The sequence below is a fragment of the Pelobates fuscus genome, chromosome 11 (assembly GCF_036172605.1).
Source record: "Pelobates fuscus isolate aPelFus1 chromosome 11, aPelFus1.pri, whole genome shotgun sequence".
NCBI classification, from domain to species: Eukaryota; Metazoa; Chordata; class Amphibia; order Anura; family Pelobatidae; genus Pelobates; species Pelobates fuscus.
This window is the reverse complement of record NC_086327.1, coordinates 133,577,365-133,599,984: the sequence shown is the minus strand read 5'-3', so window position 1 is coordinate 133,599,984 and position 22,620 is coordinate 133,577,365. Positions and strand designations below refer to the sequence as shown.

General features: G+C 40.6%; 1 protein-coding gene across 2 annotated transcripts in view; it reads right to left on the bottom strand.

The window, feature by feature from the left end:
• Positions 1–22,620, bottom strand: part of FLI1 (Fli-1 proto-oncogene, ETS transcription factor) — an 89,416-nt gene that overhangs the window by 20,277 nt on the left and 46,519 nt on the right. For both annotated transcript variants that reach the window (XM_063435418.1, XM_063435417.1), the window contains exons 3-5: positions 9,879–10,030; positions 8,366–8,569; positions 3,578–3,646 (exon numbers count right to left, since the gene is read on the bottom strand). In XM_063435418.1, coding sequence (XP_063291488.1) covers positions 3,578–3,646; positions 8,366–8,569; positions 9,879–10,030 — 425 coding nt within the window. The remainder of the gene's footprint in view (positions 1–3,577; positions 3,647–8,365; positions 8,570–9,878; positions 10,031–22,620) is intronic.

The window sequence follows — 22,620 nt, the reverse complement described above, 5'->3', positions numbered from 1 at the left end:
AGTGTGATATAATTACCGGTAGTTCATAATATTGTGTCATATCTTACACTAACACAGCGTTTGTCATTATATTGGATATGAATCCAGCCCTTGAAGTAACATTTTAGATATATTTTCTCTACAGCACTCACACAAAAACATGCGCATGCTTGGCCTTCAGTAATAATAGTCTATATTGTTTGAATGTGCAGAAAAGCTGCAAATGGATTGTATGCAAGGGTCTCATAGTTTATTATAACTGTTTCATTCTATGAAATATATTATCACTGGGCCATGGGATCTCTGGAGCCAAGTTCACCCTAAGCACATTTGTTTGAATGTTTTAGCACCGAAACATTTAAAGGCACCTTGTGTTTCTTAGCTTGGTTAAAAAAATACTAGTGTTAATGGAGAGAGATGGAGAGGTTATACTATTTACTGCCCAGGACACTTTGTGATGTGGCTGCAATTCTGCTCTGACACTTTGTATTCTAAGAGCAAAGAGCCCCTGGACAAACCAGACATGAAAAAAATAAATATATAAACAAATAAATATATATACTGTATCTCACAAAAGTGAGTACACCCCTCACATTTTTGTAAATATTTTATTATATCTTTTCATGTGACAACACTGTAGAGCCGTTATAACAGTGTCAATTTGCTGTACCCTCAAAATAACTCAACACACAATCATTAAAGAGATCCTATAGTGCCAGGAAAACAAACCAGTTTTCCTGGCACAATAGGCTTTTGGAATGTGCCCCCCCCTCCTCCCTCGGGCCCCCCTCCCCCGGGGCCCCCCTCCTTCGGCGCTGAAGGGGGTAAAAAAAAAAAAGATCTGAAAAAAATAAATGTTGCTCTACATAACTGAGCTGCAGCACGGTGGGCAAGACCATACAGCGGTTTCACAGGACCAGTTCCTAGTAATATCCAGAGGTTGTCTTTGGGAAATAGACGCATGAGTCCTGCCAGCACTGCTGCAAAGGTTGAAGGGGTGGGGGTCAGTCTGTCAGTGCTCAGACCATACGCTGCACACTGCATCAAATTGGTTTGCATGGCTGTCGTCCCAGAAGGAAGCCTCTTCTAAAGATAATGCACAAGAAAGCCCCCCAAACAGTTTGCTGAAGACAAGCAGACTAAGAACATGGATTACTGGAACCATGTCCTCTGGTCTGATGAGACCAAGATAAACTTATTTGGTTCAGATGGTGTCAAGCGTGTGTGGCAGCAACCAGGTGAGGAGTACAAAGACAAGTGTGTCTTGCCTACAGTCAAGCATGATGGTGGGGGTGTCATGGTCTGGGCCTGCATGAGTGCTGCCGGCACTGGGGAGCTACAGTTCATTGAGCGAACCATGAATGCCAATATGTACTGTGAGATAATGAAACAGAGCATGATCTCCTCCCTTTGGAGACTGGGCCGCAGGGCAGTATTCCAACATGATAACGCCCCAAAACACACCTCCAAGACGACCACTGCCTTGCTAGAGAAGGTGAAGGTAAAGGTGATAGACTGGCCAAGCATGTCTCCCTATTGAGCATCTGTGGGGCATCCTCAAACGGAAGGTGGGGGAGCGAAAGGTCTTTAACATCCACCAGCTCTGTGATGGCATCATGGAGGAGTGCAAGAGGACTCTAGTGGCAACCTGTGAAGCTCTGGTGAACACCAGGCCCAAGAGGGGTAAGGCAGTGCTGGAACATAATGGTGGCCACACAAAATATTGACAGTTTGGGCCCAATTTGGACATTTCCACTCACTTTTATTGCCACAGTTTAGACATTAATGGCTGTGTGTTGAGTTATTTTGAGGGGACAGCAAATTGACACTGTTATACAGGCTGCACGCTTACTACTTTACATTGTAGCAGAGTGGCATTTATTTAGTGTTGTCACATGAAACGATATAATAAAATATTTACAAAAATGTAAGGGGTGTACTCACTTTTGTGAGATACTGTATATATATATCTTATTAATCTCAATAAGATGAAACAAAGCTACGATGCCTTGAGATCCTGGTACTCTTTTACTTTAAAGGGACACTATAGGCACCCAGACCGTGTCATCTCATTGAAGTGGTCTGGGTACAGTGTCCCTGTCCCCTTAACTCTACCAGTGAAATCATCGCAATTGTAATTTAAGAAAATGCAATGTTTATGTTGCAGGGTTAAGACAACCTCTAGTGTCTACTGGACAGCCACTAGAGGCGCTTTCTGCATTTTCACTTTTTTGACTCCGTGACATGACGCTGGACATCCTCACGTTTGCACAAGAACCACCAGCTTCATGAAAATCTTAATTAGAAAGCCCTGATTCAGTTCTTTCCTATGGGGAAGGTCTAATGTGTGTGCGGTACTCACCGTGATGTCGCTGGGGGAGGAGATGGATCCAGCGCCGAGGACCCTTGCTGCTGGAAAGAGGTGAGTGAAAAAAGGGTCTTAAACCCTTTAAACACCTGGCGGAGGGGTGGGGGAGGCAGAGGCATAGAGACAGTAAAGCAGTGTTTTATTCCTAACACTATAGTATTCCTTGAAGTGTTAAATGGTTTAACCCCAAATGGACCCATCCTGCAGGTCCCTGTGTCTCTATCTTTAATGTGGAAGCCTCAGATTGGGCTCCATTCATAGGCTGAGAGCATCAGCTGACAATCTCGGCCCACCACTGGTTTCACTCAGAGGAAGGTACGAACCTTCTTGTGCATTTTTAAATCATATATCAATTACAGGTTACACTCCCAACCTCACCCCCCAAAAATAAAAGTGCTACTTGCTGTCCGTTTGAAATATTGGCTTCTGCTATACGCCACTCCCGGCACTTTGATTACTAATCAATGCTCATACAATGGACAGGGAGTAGTTTAAGACGCACGTCTTAAATTTGACGTCTAGATTTGTCAAATTCTTACAAACCGAAGGATGTTAGAATGTAGCACTATGTATAAAAGAAGTTACACTGTGCAGAGTAATTGCACTAATCTCTGTGTTGCTTGGCCAGATTTCCACTCTATTGTGTTATCTCACAGTTGTGCGATATGGACATTAGATGGAGCACATGTTTATTGTATCACATTAAACAAGAATACTTGGAATCCAATACTAACAATCACTGGGACTTCCAATCACAGAACGATAAGGGTAACCAAAATATTTATTATGTAACAAAGTCAGCATCGAGCTAAAAAATGTAGCTGAGAAAAGATAAGTATTCACGCTTCTATCTGGGAAGGAGGTTCCAGCAAGGAAACAAAACAACATTACACGACATGCGTTTTACAGCAGATTTAAAAAAATGTGTTTTAAAAAACGTCACTAAAGGGAATCGCTGTCCCCAATATATAATGAGGTTTTAATATTTTGCTGTTAAGTTGAATTCCAATCTTATTTGTTTAATTGTGTAGTGATGAGAATTTACAGCCTTTTTTGCGGAGGTGGTTTTTGTAAACTCGCTATAAACACACACGCTATGAACTCACAAATAAACATGACCCAATTATTCATCATTTCAATCACAGAAATAGCTAGTTTATTAACAATCACATCAAATCTTTGCTCAGGTTTTCTCAAAAAGATCAAATTATAAAGAGAATTCATATTTACCCTCTTTCGTGGGTACTCGAGAAGTCTGGTCTGTGTGTGATGTTGCGGGATAACTCAATGACGAGCTGCCTGTCGGAAAATTAAACCCAAATTAATGTAGTTCTCACTGCTGGTTACAGTTAGTGTAAGCTGAGTACATGTGCTCTTAGATGGGTACAAACTCACTGAGTTGGGGACATTCTGTCTGTGCTGGGTACAAACTCACTGAGTTGGGGACATTCTGTCTGTGCTGGGAACATACTCACTCAGTTGGGGACATTCTGTCAGTGCTGGGTACATACTATGAGCTGGGGACATTCTGTCAGTGCTGGGTACATACTCTGAGCTGGGGACATTCTGTCAGTGCTGGGTACATACTCTGAGCTGGGGACATTCTGTCTGTGTTGGGTACATATTCTGAGATGGGGACATTCTGTCAGTGCTGGGTACATATTCTGAGATGGGGACATTCTTTCAGTGCTGGGTACATACTCTGAGCTGGGGACATTCTGTCAGTGCTGGGTACATACTCTGAGCTGGGGACATTCTGTCAGTGCTGGGTACATTCTGTCAGTGCTGGGTACATACTCTGAGCTGGGGACATTCTGTCAGTGCTGGGTACATACTCTGAGCTGGGGACATTCTGTCTGTGTTGGGTACATATTCTGAGATGGGGACATTCTTTCAGTGCTGGGTACATACTCTGAGCTGGGGACATTCTGTCTGTGCTGGGTACATACTCTGAGCTGGGGACATTCTGTCAGTGCTGGGTACATACTCTGAGCTGGGGACATTCTGTCTGTGCTGGGTACATACTCTGAGCTGGGGACATTCTGTCAGTGCTGGGTACATACTCTGAGCTGGGGACATTCTGTCTGTGCTGGGTACATACTCTGAGCTGGGGACATTCTGTCAGTGCTGGGTACATACTCTGAGCTGGGGACATTCTGTCTGTGCTGGGTACATACTCTGAGTTGGGGACATTCTGTCAGTGCTGGGTACATACTCTGAGCTGGGGACATTCTGTCTGTGCTGGGTACATACTCTGAGCTGGGGACATTCTGTCAGTGCTGGGTACATACTCTGAGCTGGGGACATTCTGTCAGTGCTGGGTACATACTCTGAGCTGGGTACATTCTGTCAGTGCTGGGTACATACTCACTGAGCTGGGGACATTCTGTCAGTGCTGGGTACATACTCTGAGCTGGGTACATTCTGTCAGTGCTGGGTACATACTCACTGAGCTGGGGACATTCTGTCTGTGCTGGGTACATACTCTGAGCTGGGGACATTCTGTCTGTGCTGGGTACATACTCTGAGTTGGGGACATTCTGTCAGTGCTGGGTACATACTCTGAGCTGGGGACATTCTGTCTGTGCTGGGTACATACTCTGAGCTGGGGACATTCTGTCAGTGCTGGGTACATACTCTGAGCTGGGGACATTCTGTCAGTGCTGGGTACATACTCTGAGCTGGGGACATTCTGTCTGTGCTGGGTACATACTCTGAGCTGGGGACATTCTGTCTGTGCTGGGTACATACTCTGAGCTGCGGACATTCTGTCAGTGCTGGGTACATACTCTGAGCTGTTTATATTCTCTCGCTGAGTGCATGCATTTTCTTGGTGCTAGGTACATTGTTTGATTGCTGCTTGCTCTCTCCTGGGGTACTCTTTACTGGTAAAACTCTCCTTTGCTATGATAATGAAGGTCTCTCTCACTACATTACTCAGAACTGTCTGCTGTGAGTTAAGCAGAATTCAAATAATCTGAGTAACTTTGATTTTTGTTCTCCACTCTTTTTTACTTTCCAAATGCTGCTTGAATTTAAAAACAATTATTCATTTATCAAGGAATGAAAATAATGTTTGAGCATTAAGTCATACTACTTTGGGAGACAGTTCAATGACAGAATGACAAACACATGGTAACAACACATCAGGGTTTATACCTAATTATTTTTATAATGCCAACATATTGTGCAGTGCTATTTATGTTAAAAGGATCCTCATTAGTGCAGCATAGGGGATAGCTCATTCACCAAATGCTTTATAATAATTGGTTTGATATGAATTGTCTCTCTATATCTAACGCCATTTTACTTCACTGACAATCCGTGCATTTCAGGGAAAATCTGCCGTAAGATTTACAGAGAATTGATTAAACTCAAGCTGCATTCTGATTGGCTGTCAGGTGTTTATCTATCAGGAAACATGTAAAAATGAGAATTAAGTGATGGGTGGCCCCAGACTGACATGAAATGACTATTTACTGAAGGAATGAAATAAAGACAGAACATTCTATCCCAGAACATTCCATCCTCTAAATGTGCATTTCTTTGTAAAGACTACGATGCATTACTATCCTGTTAATACAAGTTAGACCCAACCTGGCTCTACCTTAGAGATACACCACTTCATAGTGTGGACTATTAGTCAAAGTACCACTTAACCCAATGCATGTGATTAAACCCCTGTGAGCTCTGAGCTGGAAAAATAAAATGTCAATCAGTGACCTAATATATTCCAGTCTGAAACACACCAGAAATACCCTCAGAGATCTCAAAAATGCAGTATTATTCTAAAAGAGTTAATTCACTAATAAATGCCAAGAGGCATTCTGTTGCCCGATACTCGATGACCCGGTGGGATGCAGGTCAGAGGTTGCTAGTGGCAGTGTAGTGTGTAAGCTTCGTTGGGCCTATACACATGGCATGCAGATGTCTGCTTTAAATTTTGTAAAGGGAAAAGGACAGAGTGATTTCCTGTTCTCATTGTGTGGGACAGAAATCTGCAATTCACTAACGGTGGGGGCTAAGTTGGCTTCAGGTAATTAGAACGACGAGGTAAAGGAAACGAACTGGAGAAAGCCATGTCAATTTAGAACAAGACCAAGCTTGTTTCCCTGTCCAGTGGCCAGTGATGGAGGTGTGATAAAAAAAAGTGAACTGTACCCATTTTTCCTGCTCTGACCCCTACTGTGCTTTTTGATGGAGACATTACAGAGACTTTAGAAGGATTGGGTTTCTATTTCACGCTGAGTTGGGGCTCTGATGGGGAAGATGTTGAAAAGTCCTTTTTTTGTTGTTGCGTTCATGCATTGTACAACGTGATACTAAAGGAGATATTTTCATAAAAAATAGACCAAGATTTGAAAATCCCAAAACATTGACACAAGCAGTGCACCCAATGAGGGGAGCATTTCGAGACATTTTACGCAGCATTGTCCAAGGAGTCGTCGTCTTGTAAAACACGGCAATTCTTCAGTCCATTTTTTGAGTGGTTGTACTTTATATAGTATTCAAATATTTGCTTAGTGTGACTTTCAAAAATTATGGGACCCAAAAATAAAATGTTACCAACTGTAAAAACTCAGCGTCACATCTAGTACTGATTCGTATAGACACTTCCTATTCCAGACATTCTATGGTATAGAAGGGTCGTTCAGAAATAAAAACACGTTATATCCAGGCTCATTATAACCATCATCTACTCCTACCACAGTTACAGATATTTTACCCGCTGGTAAGAGCGATGCCTTCCCCTTTTATCCTTAGATAAAGATGCTGCACCCTGAACCCCAACTTCCATCTGCATTGGAACCTTATCTTTTAACCAGTAATTCACCTAGCTTAGGTTAGACTTGGAGCACCATTCTCCAACTCCTTAAAATAGAATATAAATGACCACACTTAAATTCTCAAACATCTACATCAAATTCTTCCTTTTACATTGTATCCCCCTTCCATTGTCACCTTTCGATTGCAAGCTCACAGGCCAGACTCTCTCTAATTCCTTCTGTTCGAGTGTCTATATCTACACACAGTATCCCCTCATCTGCATGTAGTTACTAATCTTTACACAACGTTAAATAAAGGATGGTGCAAAATTATATTTCATGGTTATTCACTAACGTGCAAATTGTCAGAATTGCAAAGCAAACTTCAAATTGTAATTTAATACAGCCAAAAGCTATTAGAGGTTCAAGTTTGAATTTCGCTTTGAATTTGCTTTGATTTTCATATAAGTGTATAGTGCTGATTATTTATGAGATTACGTCTATAATGCAACTGCTAGACTTGTGCATGGTGGAAGAATTTGGCTGAATCACTTCGTCCGTACATAAAATGTAGTTGGGTATTTCAAAAGTAATCGATTTAATGGTTTGTTTTGCCCGAATATGGTCCATACAATATATTAGGGGAAATGATTTGGATGAACCAATGAGTCAATGCACTTATAGATGCATATTCCTGACGTATGGTTGACACATCAAGTGAAAAGAGGTAACCAATTTAGTCAAGTAGAGGATGAAGAGTAAAATATATATTTATATATAATATATTTATTAACTATATAACATATGAATATATGTGTTTTTTTACTCCTCCCCCGTTTCCCCTGTATTGTTCACTTCTCACTTGATCTGTGTATAGAATAAACATTTAGTGACTGTCCCCAGCCACCAATTATTATTTTTTTTAATTAATAATCTCTTTTTTTATGTACGAAATTCCGAATCATGATTTAAACAAACATCCTTGTCTGTTGCTCAAATCGTTTGTTCGGCTATATGTCCATATTTATTCAGAGTTATAGAATTCAGACGACCTGAATTTGTCTACCTAAATTCAGTAGAATTGCAATTCGGCCTTAAATGAATGCACAAATCTAATAAACATTAAGAATTTACTTCCTGATGAGTTACCAGTTCATTGTGTTGGATCTGGGAGAGTTGGGCAAGTTGTAGAGTTTAGGCTAGGACTCCACTTGAGGCAAGTTCCAGCATGACTCATGAATAGGACACTTACTTTCCCTGAGGTAGCTGAGATGAGACAGGAGAACTTCTGTGTTATATAGGGACGTACTGCGAAGGAAATCGTCTTTGCCCATTTTACACAATTCTTTGCCATCGGTGTTGTGAAAGAGATTACAATCAATGTCCATAAGTCCATATTCCTTGATAGCCCATTCCAGCCACTGACGGACATGGTCCTGAGTCCACAAGGTAGGATCTAGCCACAAAAAAAAAACAAAAAAAAAACTGCTTATTATTGTGGATAAACCCCATTAGTGAAAACATTTGGTTGCGTTCTGGATTTGGCTGTAGCCACGTCAGCGATAAGATCATATTGCTACATTTGTTCCGAAAATCATTAGAAAAAGCTGATCATCAAAAGACAAGTGTGTGCATCACCTGGTGCTCTCAACTGCAGTCTGACTGATGCACTGGATATCGATAATGTATAATTGTAACTTATGGACTGGCAATATCCCAAGCAAGCAGCCGGCCACAGACGCCTGGGGGAACCTTTGTTTGTGTCAAACTGCTTGAAGACTGTCAGGTTGTAATTTATATCAGCTTAGAGTGAACTTTTAAAAATGTATTTAATTGATTTAAATCCACCTTACTTTGAAAGGCATTGATTGGGTTGCTACTTCAAAAGGTGGGTTTTCGTGGAACATTTAAAAACAAGTTGCAAACATTAAAAACAAATTATATAATAAGCAGCCAAACAGAAAGACGCACTTGGAAAATTGTTAAAAATAACAAGAAATAGATATTTGTTATTAAACCCTTCAATTCCAATAATTTCCTAAAAAAACAAAACACCCAACATGTGAGAACATGGGTGGCCTTGTAACCTATACATTTATTTAGCCAAATGCTCATCAAATATATGAAAAAAAAAATAGTTATTAAACATGGAATGGGAATCGTCACCTTGGGGACAGATAGGGCAGGTTCTATTTTCTCTGAAGCAATTAATTTTATTGAAGTGTTTGGAGGGTGAAGTAAGCTCTGGACCTAAGTATAAAATGCCTGTGTGTTCTGATGTGAACATCTTCCCATTTTACTTTTCTGACTCATGTATTTTAAGCATCTGGGAATTCCAGGAAATTTAAATTGCATGCCAGGCTATGCCTTGATGTCCCTGCATGAAATGGAAATTTCAGGCTAAGATAGCGGAATTGGAAAAATACTCAGATATTTTGCCAGTTTGGTAATTTCAACATAAAGTTTGTAATTTCTTTGTCAATTTCTAACAACTGTCAATTTAATGAATGGACTCAATGATTAATCCATAAATTGGAATTTTCCTGGGAGTTCACCAAAAGAGTTGCAAATTCTAGGTCAAAATAACAGAATAGAGAAAAAATATGTTACAGCAAAACTATTTTATTCTTAAATGTGTAATTCCCTGATGAATTCCTAAAGATCCAGGAGTTATCGAATGCCGACCATTAGGAATGTTTTTATAGATATTCGTTAACCCCAATGTGATAAGTTGGAGCCAGTAAAGAGGACATGTCTCAATTTACCTGCTGGCACGATAACTCTCCTCTCGTTTGTGGTCATGTTTGGAGGAGGGGTATGTTTTTCGTCCATGTAGCTGTTGTATGTCATTGCATTGTTCTCTGAGCCACCAATTAATTTGCTGCACTTGTTAATACTGCAATCCACCGGGGATTCCCTGAGACACAGAGAGCAGAGATTGTTAGAGATGACAAACTATTGAAAGAGGAATATTCCGAAAACATACATAAGTATATACTCTGATATATTGAGATTCTGATACAGGGATTCTCCGATATACAGTATAGACATAGATACATAGAATGTGAAACATAGAAACATAGAATGTGACGGCAGATAAGAACCAATTCGGCCCATCTAGTCTGCCCAATTTTCTAAATACTTTCATTAGTCCCTGGCCTTATCTTATAGTTAGGATAGCCTTATGCCTATCCCACGCATGCTTACACTCCTTCACTGTGTTAACCTCTACCATTTCAGCTAAAAGGCTATTCCATGCATCCACTACCCTCTCAGTAAAGTAATACTTCCAAATACTATTTTTAAACCTTCCCCCTTCTAATTTAAGACCATGTCCTCTTGCTGTGGTTGTTAATATAGTGTCCTCCTTTACAATGTTAATACAGTGCAACACATTGCTCTATTACTATACAACACTCTAATACAGTGCAGCACATTGCTTTATTACTATACAACACTCTAATACAGTGCAGCACATTGCTTTATTACTATACAACACTCTAATACAGTGCAACACATTGCTTTATTACTATACAACACTCTAATACAGTGCAGCACATTGCTTTATTACTATACAACACTCTAATACAGTGCAGCACATTGCTTTATTACTATACAACACTCTAATACAGTGCAGCACATTGCTTTATTACTATACAACACTCTAATACAGTGCAACACATTGCTTTATTACTATACAACACTCTAATACAGTGCAACACATTGCTTTATTACTATACAACACTCTAATACAGTGCAGCACATTGCTTTATTACTATACAACACTCTAATACAGTGCACCACATTGCTTTATTACTATACAACACTCTAATACAGTGCACCACATTGCTTTATTACTATACAACACTCTAATACAGTGCAGCACATTGCTTTATTACTATACAACACTCTAATACAGTGCAACACATTGCTTTATTACTATACAACACTCTAATACAGTGCAACACATTGCTTTATTACTATACAACACTCTAATACAGTGCAGCACATTGCTTTATTACTATACAACACTCTAATACAGTGCAGCACATTGCTTTATTACTATACAACACTCTAATACAGTGCAACACATTGCTTTATTACTATACAACACTCTAATACAGTGCAACACATTGCTCTATTACTATACCATACTCTAATACAGTGCAGCACATTGCTTTATTACTATACAACACTCTAATACAGTGCAGCACATTGCTTTATTACTATACAACACTCGAATTCAGTGCAGCACATTGCTTTATTACTATACAACACTCTAATACAGTGCAGCACATTGCTTTATTACTATACAACACTCTAATACAGTGCAGCACATTGCTTTATTACTATACAACACTCTAATACAGTGCAACACATTGCTTTATTACTATACAACACTCTAATACAGTGCAACACATTGCTTTATTACTATACAACACTCTAATACAGTGCAGCACATTGCTTTATTACTATACAACACTCTAATACAGTGCAGCACATTGCTTTATTACTATACAACACTCTAATACAGTGCAACACATTGCTTTATTACTATACAACACTCTAATACAGTGCAACACATTGCTTTATTACTATACAACACTCTAATACAGTGCAGCACATTGCTTTATTACTATACAACACTCAAATTCAGTGCAGCACATTGCTTTATTACTATACAACACTCTAATACAGTGCAACACATTGCTATAATACAACACTCTAATACAGTGCAACACATTGCTTTATTACTATACAACTCTCTAATACAGTGCAGCACATTGCTTTATTACTATACAACACTCTAATACAGTGCAGCACATTGCTTTATAACTATACAACACTCTAATACAGTGCAGCACATTGCTTTATTACTATACAACACTCTAATACAGTGCAGCACATTGCTTTATTACTATACAACACTCTAATACAGTGCAGCACATTGCTTTATTACTATACAACACTCTAATACAGTGCAACACATTGCTTTATTACTATACAACACTCTAATACAGTGCAACACATTGCTTTATTACTATACAACACTCTAATACAGTGCAGCACATTGCTTTATTACTATACAACACTCGAATTCAGTGCAGCACATTGCTTTATTACTATACAACACTCTAATACAGTGCAACACATTGCTATAATACAACACTCTAATACAGTGCAACACATTGCTTTATTACTATACAACACTCTAATACAGTGCAGCACATTGCTTTATTAATATACAACACTCTAATACAGTGCACCACATTGCTTTATTACTATACAACACTCTAATACAGTGCAGCACATTGCTTTATTACTATACAACACTCTAATGCAGTGCAACACATTGCTTTATTACTATACAACACTCTAATACACTGCAACACATTGCTTTATTACTATACAACACTCTAATACAGTGCAGCACATTGCTTTATTACTATACAACACTCTAATACAGTGCAACACATTGCTTTATTACTATACAACACTCTAATGCAGTGCACCACATTGCTTTATTACTATACAACACTCTAATACAGTGCAACACATTGCTTTATTATTATACAACACTCTAATGCAGTGCACCACATTGCTTTATTACTATACAACACTCTAATATCGTGCACCACATTGATTTATTACTATACAACACTCTAATATAGGGCAACACATTGCTTTAATACTGTACAACACTCTAATATCGTGCACCACATTGCTTTATTACTATACAACACTCTAATACAGTGCAGCACATTGCTTTAATACTATACAACACTCTAATATCGTGCACCACATTGCTTTATTACTATACAACACTCTAATACAGTGCAACACATTGCTTTATTACTATACAACACTCTAATACAGTGCGACACATTGCTTTATTACTATACAACACTCTAATACAGTGCACCACATTGATTTATTACTATACAACACTCTAATATAGGGCAACACATTGCTTTATTACTATACAACACTCTAATATAGTGCACCACATTGCTTTATTACTATACAACACTCTAATGTAGTTCAGCACATTGCTTTATTACTATACAACACTCTAATACAGTGCAGCACATTGCTTTATTACTATACAATACTCTAATACAGTGCAACACATTGCTTTATTACTATACAACACTCTAATACAGTGCAACACTGCGTTCTTGGGGGGGATTGGATTGTAAGCTGACTGCCAAGAGTGTAAGCCGATTGTATGCTTTTCTTGTTCAGCTGTTCCAGTTCGGAGTGTTATTTCGTATCCAGCTCGTGAGTTCTGATGTTCTGCAGTAGCTGTGCCTGTCTATGGAAAAGGGGATTATCGCCTAAACGCATTTTTCCCCTTGTATGCTGAAACGGTCCGTTACAATTGGTGGCAGCGGTGGGATCGTTCCTACAACCAGAGGGACAGCTACAGACAACACCATTTCTGGATTACAAATTGAGGGCAACGCTAGTATCCGTACAGCGACCCTAGCTACAAAGGAAATAAGAAAATGGAAGGAGACAGAGTCGCAGCTGCTGCAGCACCTCCAAGGGAGAAGGAGGAATCCGAGTTTATCAGGGAATACAGGAGCAGGATGGCTCTATTCTCACCAGCCCGAGCGGTGCAGATGGCATCCCGGGTCTACGACGATGTACAGGCGTACCTCATGCTGCTAAGGACGCAGAGGATCCAACAAGATTGGTCCTGTGAGGAACCACAACAGGCAGGTGGAGATGGGACCGAGGTCTCTCCACCGGGCCCAACGGGATGGTGGGCAGCAGGCCCAGATCCCCAGCGACAGAGTAAGTCCCAGGGAGATGAAGGTGTCGTCCTTCCTCCCCAGCGGCAGGCTGAGTTACAGGGGGCAGAGGTTGTTGTTCCTGCCCCCCAGCAGCAAAGTGATGTGCCAGGAAGGCAGTGTGAAGTGAAGGGAGAGGAGAGCAGCGTCCTCCCTCCCCAGCGGCAGTGTGTACCCCAGGGAGATGAAGGTGTCGTCCTTCCTCCCCAGCGGCAGGCTGAGTTACAGGGGGCAGAGGTTGTTGTTCCTGCCCCCCAGCAGCAAAGTGATGTGCCAGGAAGGCAGTGTGAAGTAAAGGGAGAGGAGAGCAGTGTCCTCCCTCCCCAGCGGCAGTTTGCCATCCAGAGAGAGGAGCTTGTTACACCCTCTCTCCCACGGCAACCTAACCCACCGAGGGGAGATGTTAAGCCCCACAACTGTGCAGATGGGACCGTAGTCTCTGCACTTACAGCACAAGGGATAGGGACGGTCGGTCCTGTTCCCCAGCCTCAGTGTGATGGATCCAAAGGGGAGACAGTCAGTCTCCCCCTCCGGCAGTCGAGCTGTGCACCTAAAGGGGAGACAGCCAGTCTCCAGCAACCAGGCGCCCACCAGACTACTCCCGTGGTAGTGCTGGCAACAGGACAGAGTACCGCTGGTCTCTGCCCCCTCAGCAACCCACCAAGGCAGCCTACCCGTCTCCCACCCAGCAGTGGTGAAACCCCAGAACTTGGACAAAATTCTTCCTCACCCAGATGTAGTAACCGGTTAGTGGGGGCGGGCTGCTCTGTTATTTCTGTTTCGTGGGTGGGTTGCTGGACTAACCAGGGCACTGACCGGCAGAAAGTCAGGTACCCTGTTAGTCTAATTGGCAAAGGGGAGAAATGTGGCGAAACCAGCTTCGCCACTGTGAACTGGAGAGGCCTGGTTGCTAGCCTCCTGCCCGCTGACTATGGCCCCTGGACATGCTGCACTTTAAAAACTATATTTGGGCATGTAACAATTTGTATTGCTGCTGCTGGCCCTTTAAAAGCAGCGATGGGCATATTGGAACTTTTGGGACTACTGTACCTTTAAGACTGTGGAGCGTAGTACAGTAATCCTGCCTTTAATACTTTCACGTCATGTATGTATTTTTGTATGCAGTTAACCTGGGTTATATATGTGTCAGCATTCATCTGATGGTTCGGTAGAATCACTCCATTCATTGTATGGAGGAAACTACCGAACAACCAGACCACCCAGGACTAAGTGTGCCTCCAATTACCGTTTGCAACAATGTTGCAAACAGGTAATTAGCAATCCATGTAATGTGTTCTGTGTCCTCTGGGTGGCCGCCATTCAGGAAACCAACACGTGGCGGCGGCCATCTTTAACTGCCGAACAGCGGTGTTTTGCCGTCGAGTGTCTGGAACTGAAATCGGACACTCGACTAGGCAAACACCGCTGAGACCTCCAGACTTCCAGGATTTCGTATAGAAACTACCGAATGACCCGTCGTTCGGTAGAAAGAAACATACGAACTAAGGGATTCATGCGAATTCCCCTTAGTCTCTATAACCCAAGTAATTCGCCTGTTTTCATTCCCTTGTTTGTGACCGACCGCAGGGCCAAAATGCATGGAACTGTTTTCGGATACTTTACCCATGCGGTCGGTCAAATCTTTGAAACCCCATATCTCACGAACCGTTTATCCGAATGGGCTGATTCTTGCATATGTTGTTCCCCTGAATAAGGGCTATCAGGGGATACCTGTTTTGGAGGTGTATCATATGTATTTGGGGTACATCCAGGAATTGGGGAAAAAGGTGTACAGTATAATTGTGTTAAGTGTTAATCTAAGGGGAGGAAATGTGTGGGAGGTACATCCATGTGATTGGTTAATTTCATCCTCCCCCTGGGAGTGTCCTGTATGTACTTGTTGGTAATAAAAGGCAGACTGGGTGTCCCAGTCTGGAGTTCCTGCTTAACCCTCAAAATGAAGTGTCGTCTCGTTCTTGGGGGGGATTGGATTGTAAGCTGACTGCCAAGAGTGTAAGCCGATTGTATGCTTTTCTTGTTCAGCTGTTCCAGTTCGGAGTGTTATTTCGTATCCAGCTCGTGAGTTCTGATGTTCTGCAGTAGCTGTGCCTGTCTATGGAAAAGGGGATTATCGCCTAAACGCATTTTTCCCCTTGTATGCTGAAACGGTCCGTTACAAACACATTGCTTTATTACTATACAACACTCTAATACAGTGCAGCACATTGCTTTATTACTATACAACACTCTAATACAGTGCAGCACATTGCTTTATTACTATACAACACTAATACAGTGCAGCACATTGCTTTATTATTATACAACACTCTAATGCAGTGCAGCACATTGCTTTATTACTATACAACACTCTAATACAGTGCATCATATTGCTTTATTACTATACAACACTCTAATACAGTGCGACACATTGCTTTATTACTATACAACACTCTAATACAGTGCAACACATTGCTTTATTACTATACAACACTAATACAGTGCAGCACATTGCTTTATTACTATACAACACTCTAATGCAGTGCAGCACATTGCTTTATTACTATACAACACTCTAATACAGTGCATCATATTGCTTTATTACTATACAACACTCTAATACAGTGTGACACATTGCTTTATTACTATACAACACTCTAATTCAGTGCAGCACATTGCTTTATTACTATACAACACTCTAATACAGTGCATCATATTGCTTTATTACTATACAACACTCTAATGCAGTGCAGCACATTGCTTTATTACTATACAACACTCTAATACAGTGCATCATATTGCTTTATTACTATACAACACTATAATACAGTGCAACACATTGCTTTATTACTATACAACACTCTAATACAGTGCAACACATTGCTTTATTACTATACAACACTCTAATACAGTGCACCACATTGATTTATTACTATACAACACTCTAATATAGGGCAACACATTGCTTTATTACTATACAACACTCTAATACAGTGCAGCACATTGCTTTATTACTATACAACACTCTAATACAGTGCAGCACATTGCTTTATTACTATACAACACTCTAATGTAGTTCAGCACATTGCTTTATTACCATACAACACTCTAATGTAGTTCAGCACATTGCTTTATTACTATACAATACTCTAATACAGTGCAACACATTGGTCTATTACTATACAACACTATAATACAGTGCAACACATTGCTTTATTACTATACAACACTCTAATGTAGTTCAGCACATTGCTTTATTACTATACAACACTCTAATATAGTGCAGCACATTGCTTTATTACTATACAATACTCTAATACAGTGCAACACATTGGTCTATTACTATACAACACTCTAATACAGTGCGACACATTGCTATAATACAACACAGAGCACAAGCCAGAAACCTTCTGTTCCTGCATTTTCTATTTGTTTGTTTTTTACCACAATTATATTTTTTAATTTTGTTTTTGTGATATATTGCAATGGGTTATGCTTGTGTTTGCAAATAAAAGTAATAAAAAATCAGCACAAATTCTAGAAATATATGAACTTTTTTAACATTGCATAGCAAAACACTCTAACATAGCACTGGAAAACACTCTAACACAGCACTGCCAAACCCTGAAATACAGCACTGCTCAGCACTCTTACACACTACAGTAAAACACTCTAACATAGCACTGGAAAAAACTCTAACATAGCAGAACACTCTAACAATGCTGAATACTATAACATAGCACTGGAAAACCCTGCAATATAGCACTGCTCAGCACTCTAACACACTACTGTAAAAAACTAACATAGCACTGCAAAACACTCTAACATAGCAAAACACTCTAACATAACATTGCAAAACACTCTAACATAGCAGTACACTCTAAAATAGCAAAACACTCTAGCATAGCACTGTAAAACACTAACATAGCAAAACACTCTAACATAGCAAAACACTCTAACATAGCAAAACACTCTAACAGCAGTACACTCCAACATAGCAAAACACTCTAACATAGCAGTACACCCTAACATAGCAAAACTCTAACATAGCAAAACACTCTAACATAGCACTGCAAACCCCTGCAATATAGCGCTACTCAGCACTCTAACACACTACTGTAAAACAGTCTAACATAGCACTGGAAAACACTCTAACCCAGCACTGCAACAAACACGAACCCAGCACTGTTTCACAGATGAATTGAGAAGAAGTAACTAAAGATGGGGGGGATGGGGGGGGGGAGGGGGGGATACAATAATCAAATATTTATATATTAATTAAGTATATAATATATGGTTATTGTGTTTTAACGCTCCTCCTTTTCCCTTGTTCTGTAAATAAAATCATAATTTAGATCTATTTTCCTATCAATCATGTCTTTATTTGGCGCCACTGGCGGAACTCTGTATTACTAATCCAATTAAACTGTTTGCCTATTGTCTGTTTCATAATAAATCCGTATAGCAATTCAGAGACATGGAATTCAGCAGATCTGCCCAAAATTCAGACGCCTTTAAAAAGCTCAGATCTACTGCTCCACACTCTAACATAGCTAACATAGCACAGACTAACAGATTAATACAGCGTAGCACAAACACAGCACTGCTCCACACTCTAACACAGCTAACATAGCACAGATTAACAGATTAATACAGCGAAGCACAAACACAGCACTGCTCCACACTCTAACATAGCTAACACAGCACAGACTAACAGATTAATACAGCGTAGCACAAACACAACACTGCTCCACACTCTAACATAGCTAACATAGCACAGATTAACAGATTAATACAGCGTAGCACAAACACAACACTGCTCCACACTCTAACATAGCTAACATAGCACAGATGAACAGATTAATACAGCGTAACACAAACACAGCACTGCTCCACACTCTAACATAGCTAACATAGCACAGACTAACAGATTAATACAGCGAAGCACAAACACAGCACTGCTCCACACTCTAACACAGCTAACATAGCACAGATTAACAGATTAATACAGCGAAGCACAAACACAGCACTGCTCCACACTCTAACACAGCTAACATAGCACAGATTAACAGATTAATACAGCGAAGCACAAACACAGCACTGCTCCACACTCTAACATAGCTAACACAGCACAGACTAACAGATTAATACAGCGTAGCACAAACACAACACTGCTCCACACTCTAACATAGCTAACATAGCACAGATTAACAGATTAATACAGCGTAGCACAAACACAACACTGCTCCACACTCTAACATAGCTAACAGAGCACAGATTAACAGATTAATACAGCGTAGCACAAACACAGCACTGCTCCACACTCTAAAATAGCTAACATAGCACAGATTAACAGATTAATACAGCGTAGCACAAACACAGCACTGCTCCACACTCTAACATAGCTAACATAGCACAGATTAACAGATTAATACAGCGTAGCACAAACACAGCACTGCTCCACACTCTAACATAGCTAACAGAGCACAGATTAACAGATTAATACAGCGTAGCACAAACACAGCACTGCTCCACACTCTAACATAGCTAACATAGCACAGATTAACAGATTAATACAGCGTAGCACAAACACAGCACTGCTCCACACTCTAACATAGCTAACATAGCACAGATTAACAGATTAATACAGCGTAGCACAAACACAGCACTGCTCCACACTCTAACATAGCTAACATAGCACAGATTAACAGATTAATACAGCGTAGAACAAACACAGCACTGCTCCACACTCTAACATAGCTAACATAGCACAGACTAACAGATTAATACAGCGTAGGACAAACACAGCACTGCCCCACACTCTAACATAGCTAACATAGCATAGATTAACAGATTAATACAGCGTAGCACAAACACAGCACTGCTCCACACTCTAACATAGCTAACATAGCACAGACTAACAGATTAATACAGCGTAGCACAAACACAGCACTGCCCCACACTCTAACATAGCTAACATAGCACAGACTAACAGATTAATACAGTGTAGCACAAACACAGCACTGCTCCACACTCTAACATAGCTAACATAGCACAGATTAACAGATTAATACAGCGTAGAACAAACACAGCACTGCTCCACACTCTAACATAGCTAACATAGCACAGACTAACAGATTAATACAGCGTAGGACAAACACAGCACTGCCCCACACTCTAACATAGCTTACATAGCACAGATTAACAGATTAATACAGCGTAGCACAAACACAGCACTGCTCCACACTCTAACATAGCTAACATAGCACAGACTAACAGATTAATACAGCGTAGAACAAATACAGCACTGCTCCACACTCTAACACAGCTAACATAGCACAGACTAACTGATTAATACAGCGTAGCACAAACACAGCACTGCTCCACACTCTAACATAGCTAACATAGCACCGATTAACAGATTAATACAGCGTAGAACAAACACAGCACTGCTCCACACTCTAACATAGCTAACATATCACAGATTAACAGATTAATACAGCGTAGCACAAACACAGCACTGCTCCACACTCTAACATAGCTAACATAGCACAGATTAACAGATTAATACAGCGTAGCACAAACACAGCACTGCTCCACACTCTAACATAGCTAACATAGCACAGATGAAACTGTAATACAGCGTAGCACAAACACAGCACTGCTCCACACTCTAACATAGCTAACATAGCACAGACTAACAGATTAATACAGCGTAGCACAAACACAGCACTGCTCCACACTCTAACATAGCTAACATAGCACAGACTAACAGATTAATACAGCGTAGCACAAACACAGCACTGCTCCACACTCTAACATAGCTAACATATAGCACAGATTAACAGATTAATACAGCGTAGCACAAACACAGAACTGCTCCACACTCTAACATAGCTAACATAGCACAGATTAACAGATTAATACAGCGTAGCACAAACACAGCACTGCTCCACACTCTAACATAGCTAACATAGCACAGATTAACAGATTAATACAGGGTAGCACAAACACAGAACTGCTCCACACTCTAACATAGCTAACATAGCACAGACTAACAGATTAATACAGCGTAGCACAAACACAGCACTGCTCCACACTCTAACATAGCTAACATAGCACAGATTAACAGATTAATACAGCGTAGCACAAACACAGCACTGCTCCACACTCTAACATAGCTAACATAGCACAGATTAACAGATTAATACAGCGTAGCACAAACACAGCACTGCCCCACACTCTAACATAGCTAACATAGCACGGATTAACAGATTAATACAGCGTAGCACAAACACAGCACTGCCCCACACTCTAACATAGCTTACATAGCACAGATTAACAGATTAATACAGCGTAGCACAAACACAGCACTGCTCCACACTCTAACATAGCTAACATAGCACAGATTAACAGATTAATACAGCGTAGCACAAACACAGCACTGCTCCACACTCTAACATAGCTAACATAGCACAGATTAACAGATTAATACAGCGTAGCACAAACACAGCACTGCTCCCCACTCTAACATAGCTAACATAGCACAGATTAACAGATTAATACAGCGTAGGACAAACACAGCACTGCTCCACACTCTAACATAGCTAACATAGCACAGACTAACAGATTAATACAGCGTAGCACAAACACAGCACTGCTCCACACTCTAACATAGCTAACATAGCACAGATTAACAGATTAATACAGCGTAGCACAAACACAGCACTGCTCCCCACTCTAACATAGCTAACATAGCACAGATTAACAGATTAATACAGCGTAGCACAAACACAGCACTGCTCCCCACTCTAACATAGCTAACATAGCACAGATTAACTGATTAATACAGCGTAGGACAAACACAGCACTGCTCCACACTCTAACATAGCTAACATAGCACAGATTAACAGATTAATACAGCGTAGCACAAACACAGCACTGCCCCACACTCTAACATAGGTAACATAGCACAGATTAACAGATTAATACAGCATAGCACAAACACAGCACTGCTCCACACTCTAACATAGCTAACATAGCACAGACTAACAGATTAATACAGCGTAGCACAAACACAGCACTGCTCCACACTCTAACATAGCTAACATATCACAGATTAACTGATTAATACAGCGTAGCACAAACACAGCACTGCTCCACACTCTAACATAGCTAACATAGCACAGATTAACAGATTAATACAGCGTAGCACAAACACAGCACTGCCCCACACTGTAACATAGCTAACATAGCACAGACTAACAGATTAATACAGTGTAGCACAAACACAGCACTGCTCCACACTCTAACACAGCTAACATAGCACAGATTAACAGATTAATACAGCGTAAGACAAACACAGCACTGATCCACACTCTAACATAGCTAACATAGCACAGATTAACAGATTAATACAGCGTAGCACAAACACAGCACTGCCCCACACTCTAACATAGCTAACATAGCACAGACTAACAGATTAATACAGTGTAGCACAAACACAGCACTGCTCCACACTCTAACACAGCTAACATAGCACAGATTAACAGAGTAATACAGCGTAAGACAAACACAGCACTGCTCCACACTCTAACATAGCTAACATAGCACAGACTAACAGATTAATACAGCGTAGCACAAACACAGCACTGCTCCACACTCTAACATAGCTAACATAGCACAGACTAACAGATTAATACAGCGTAGCACA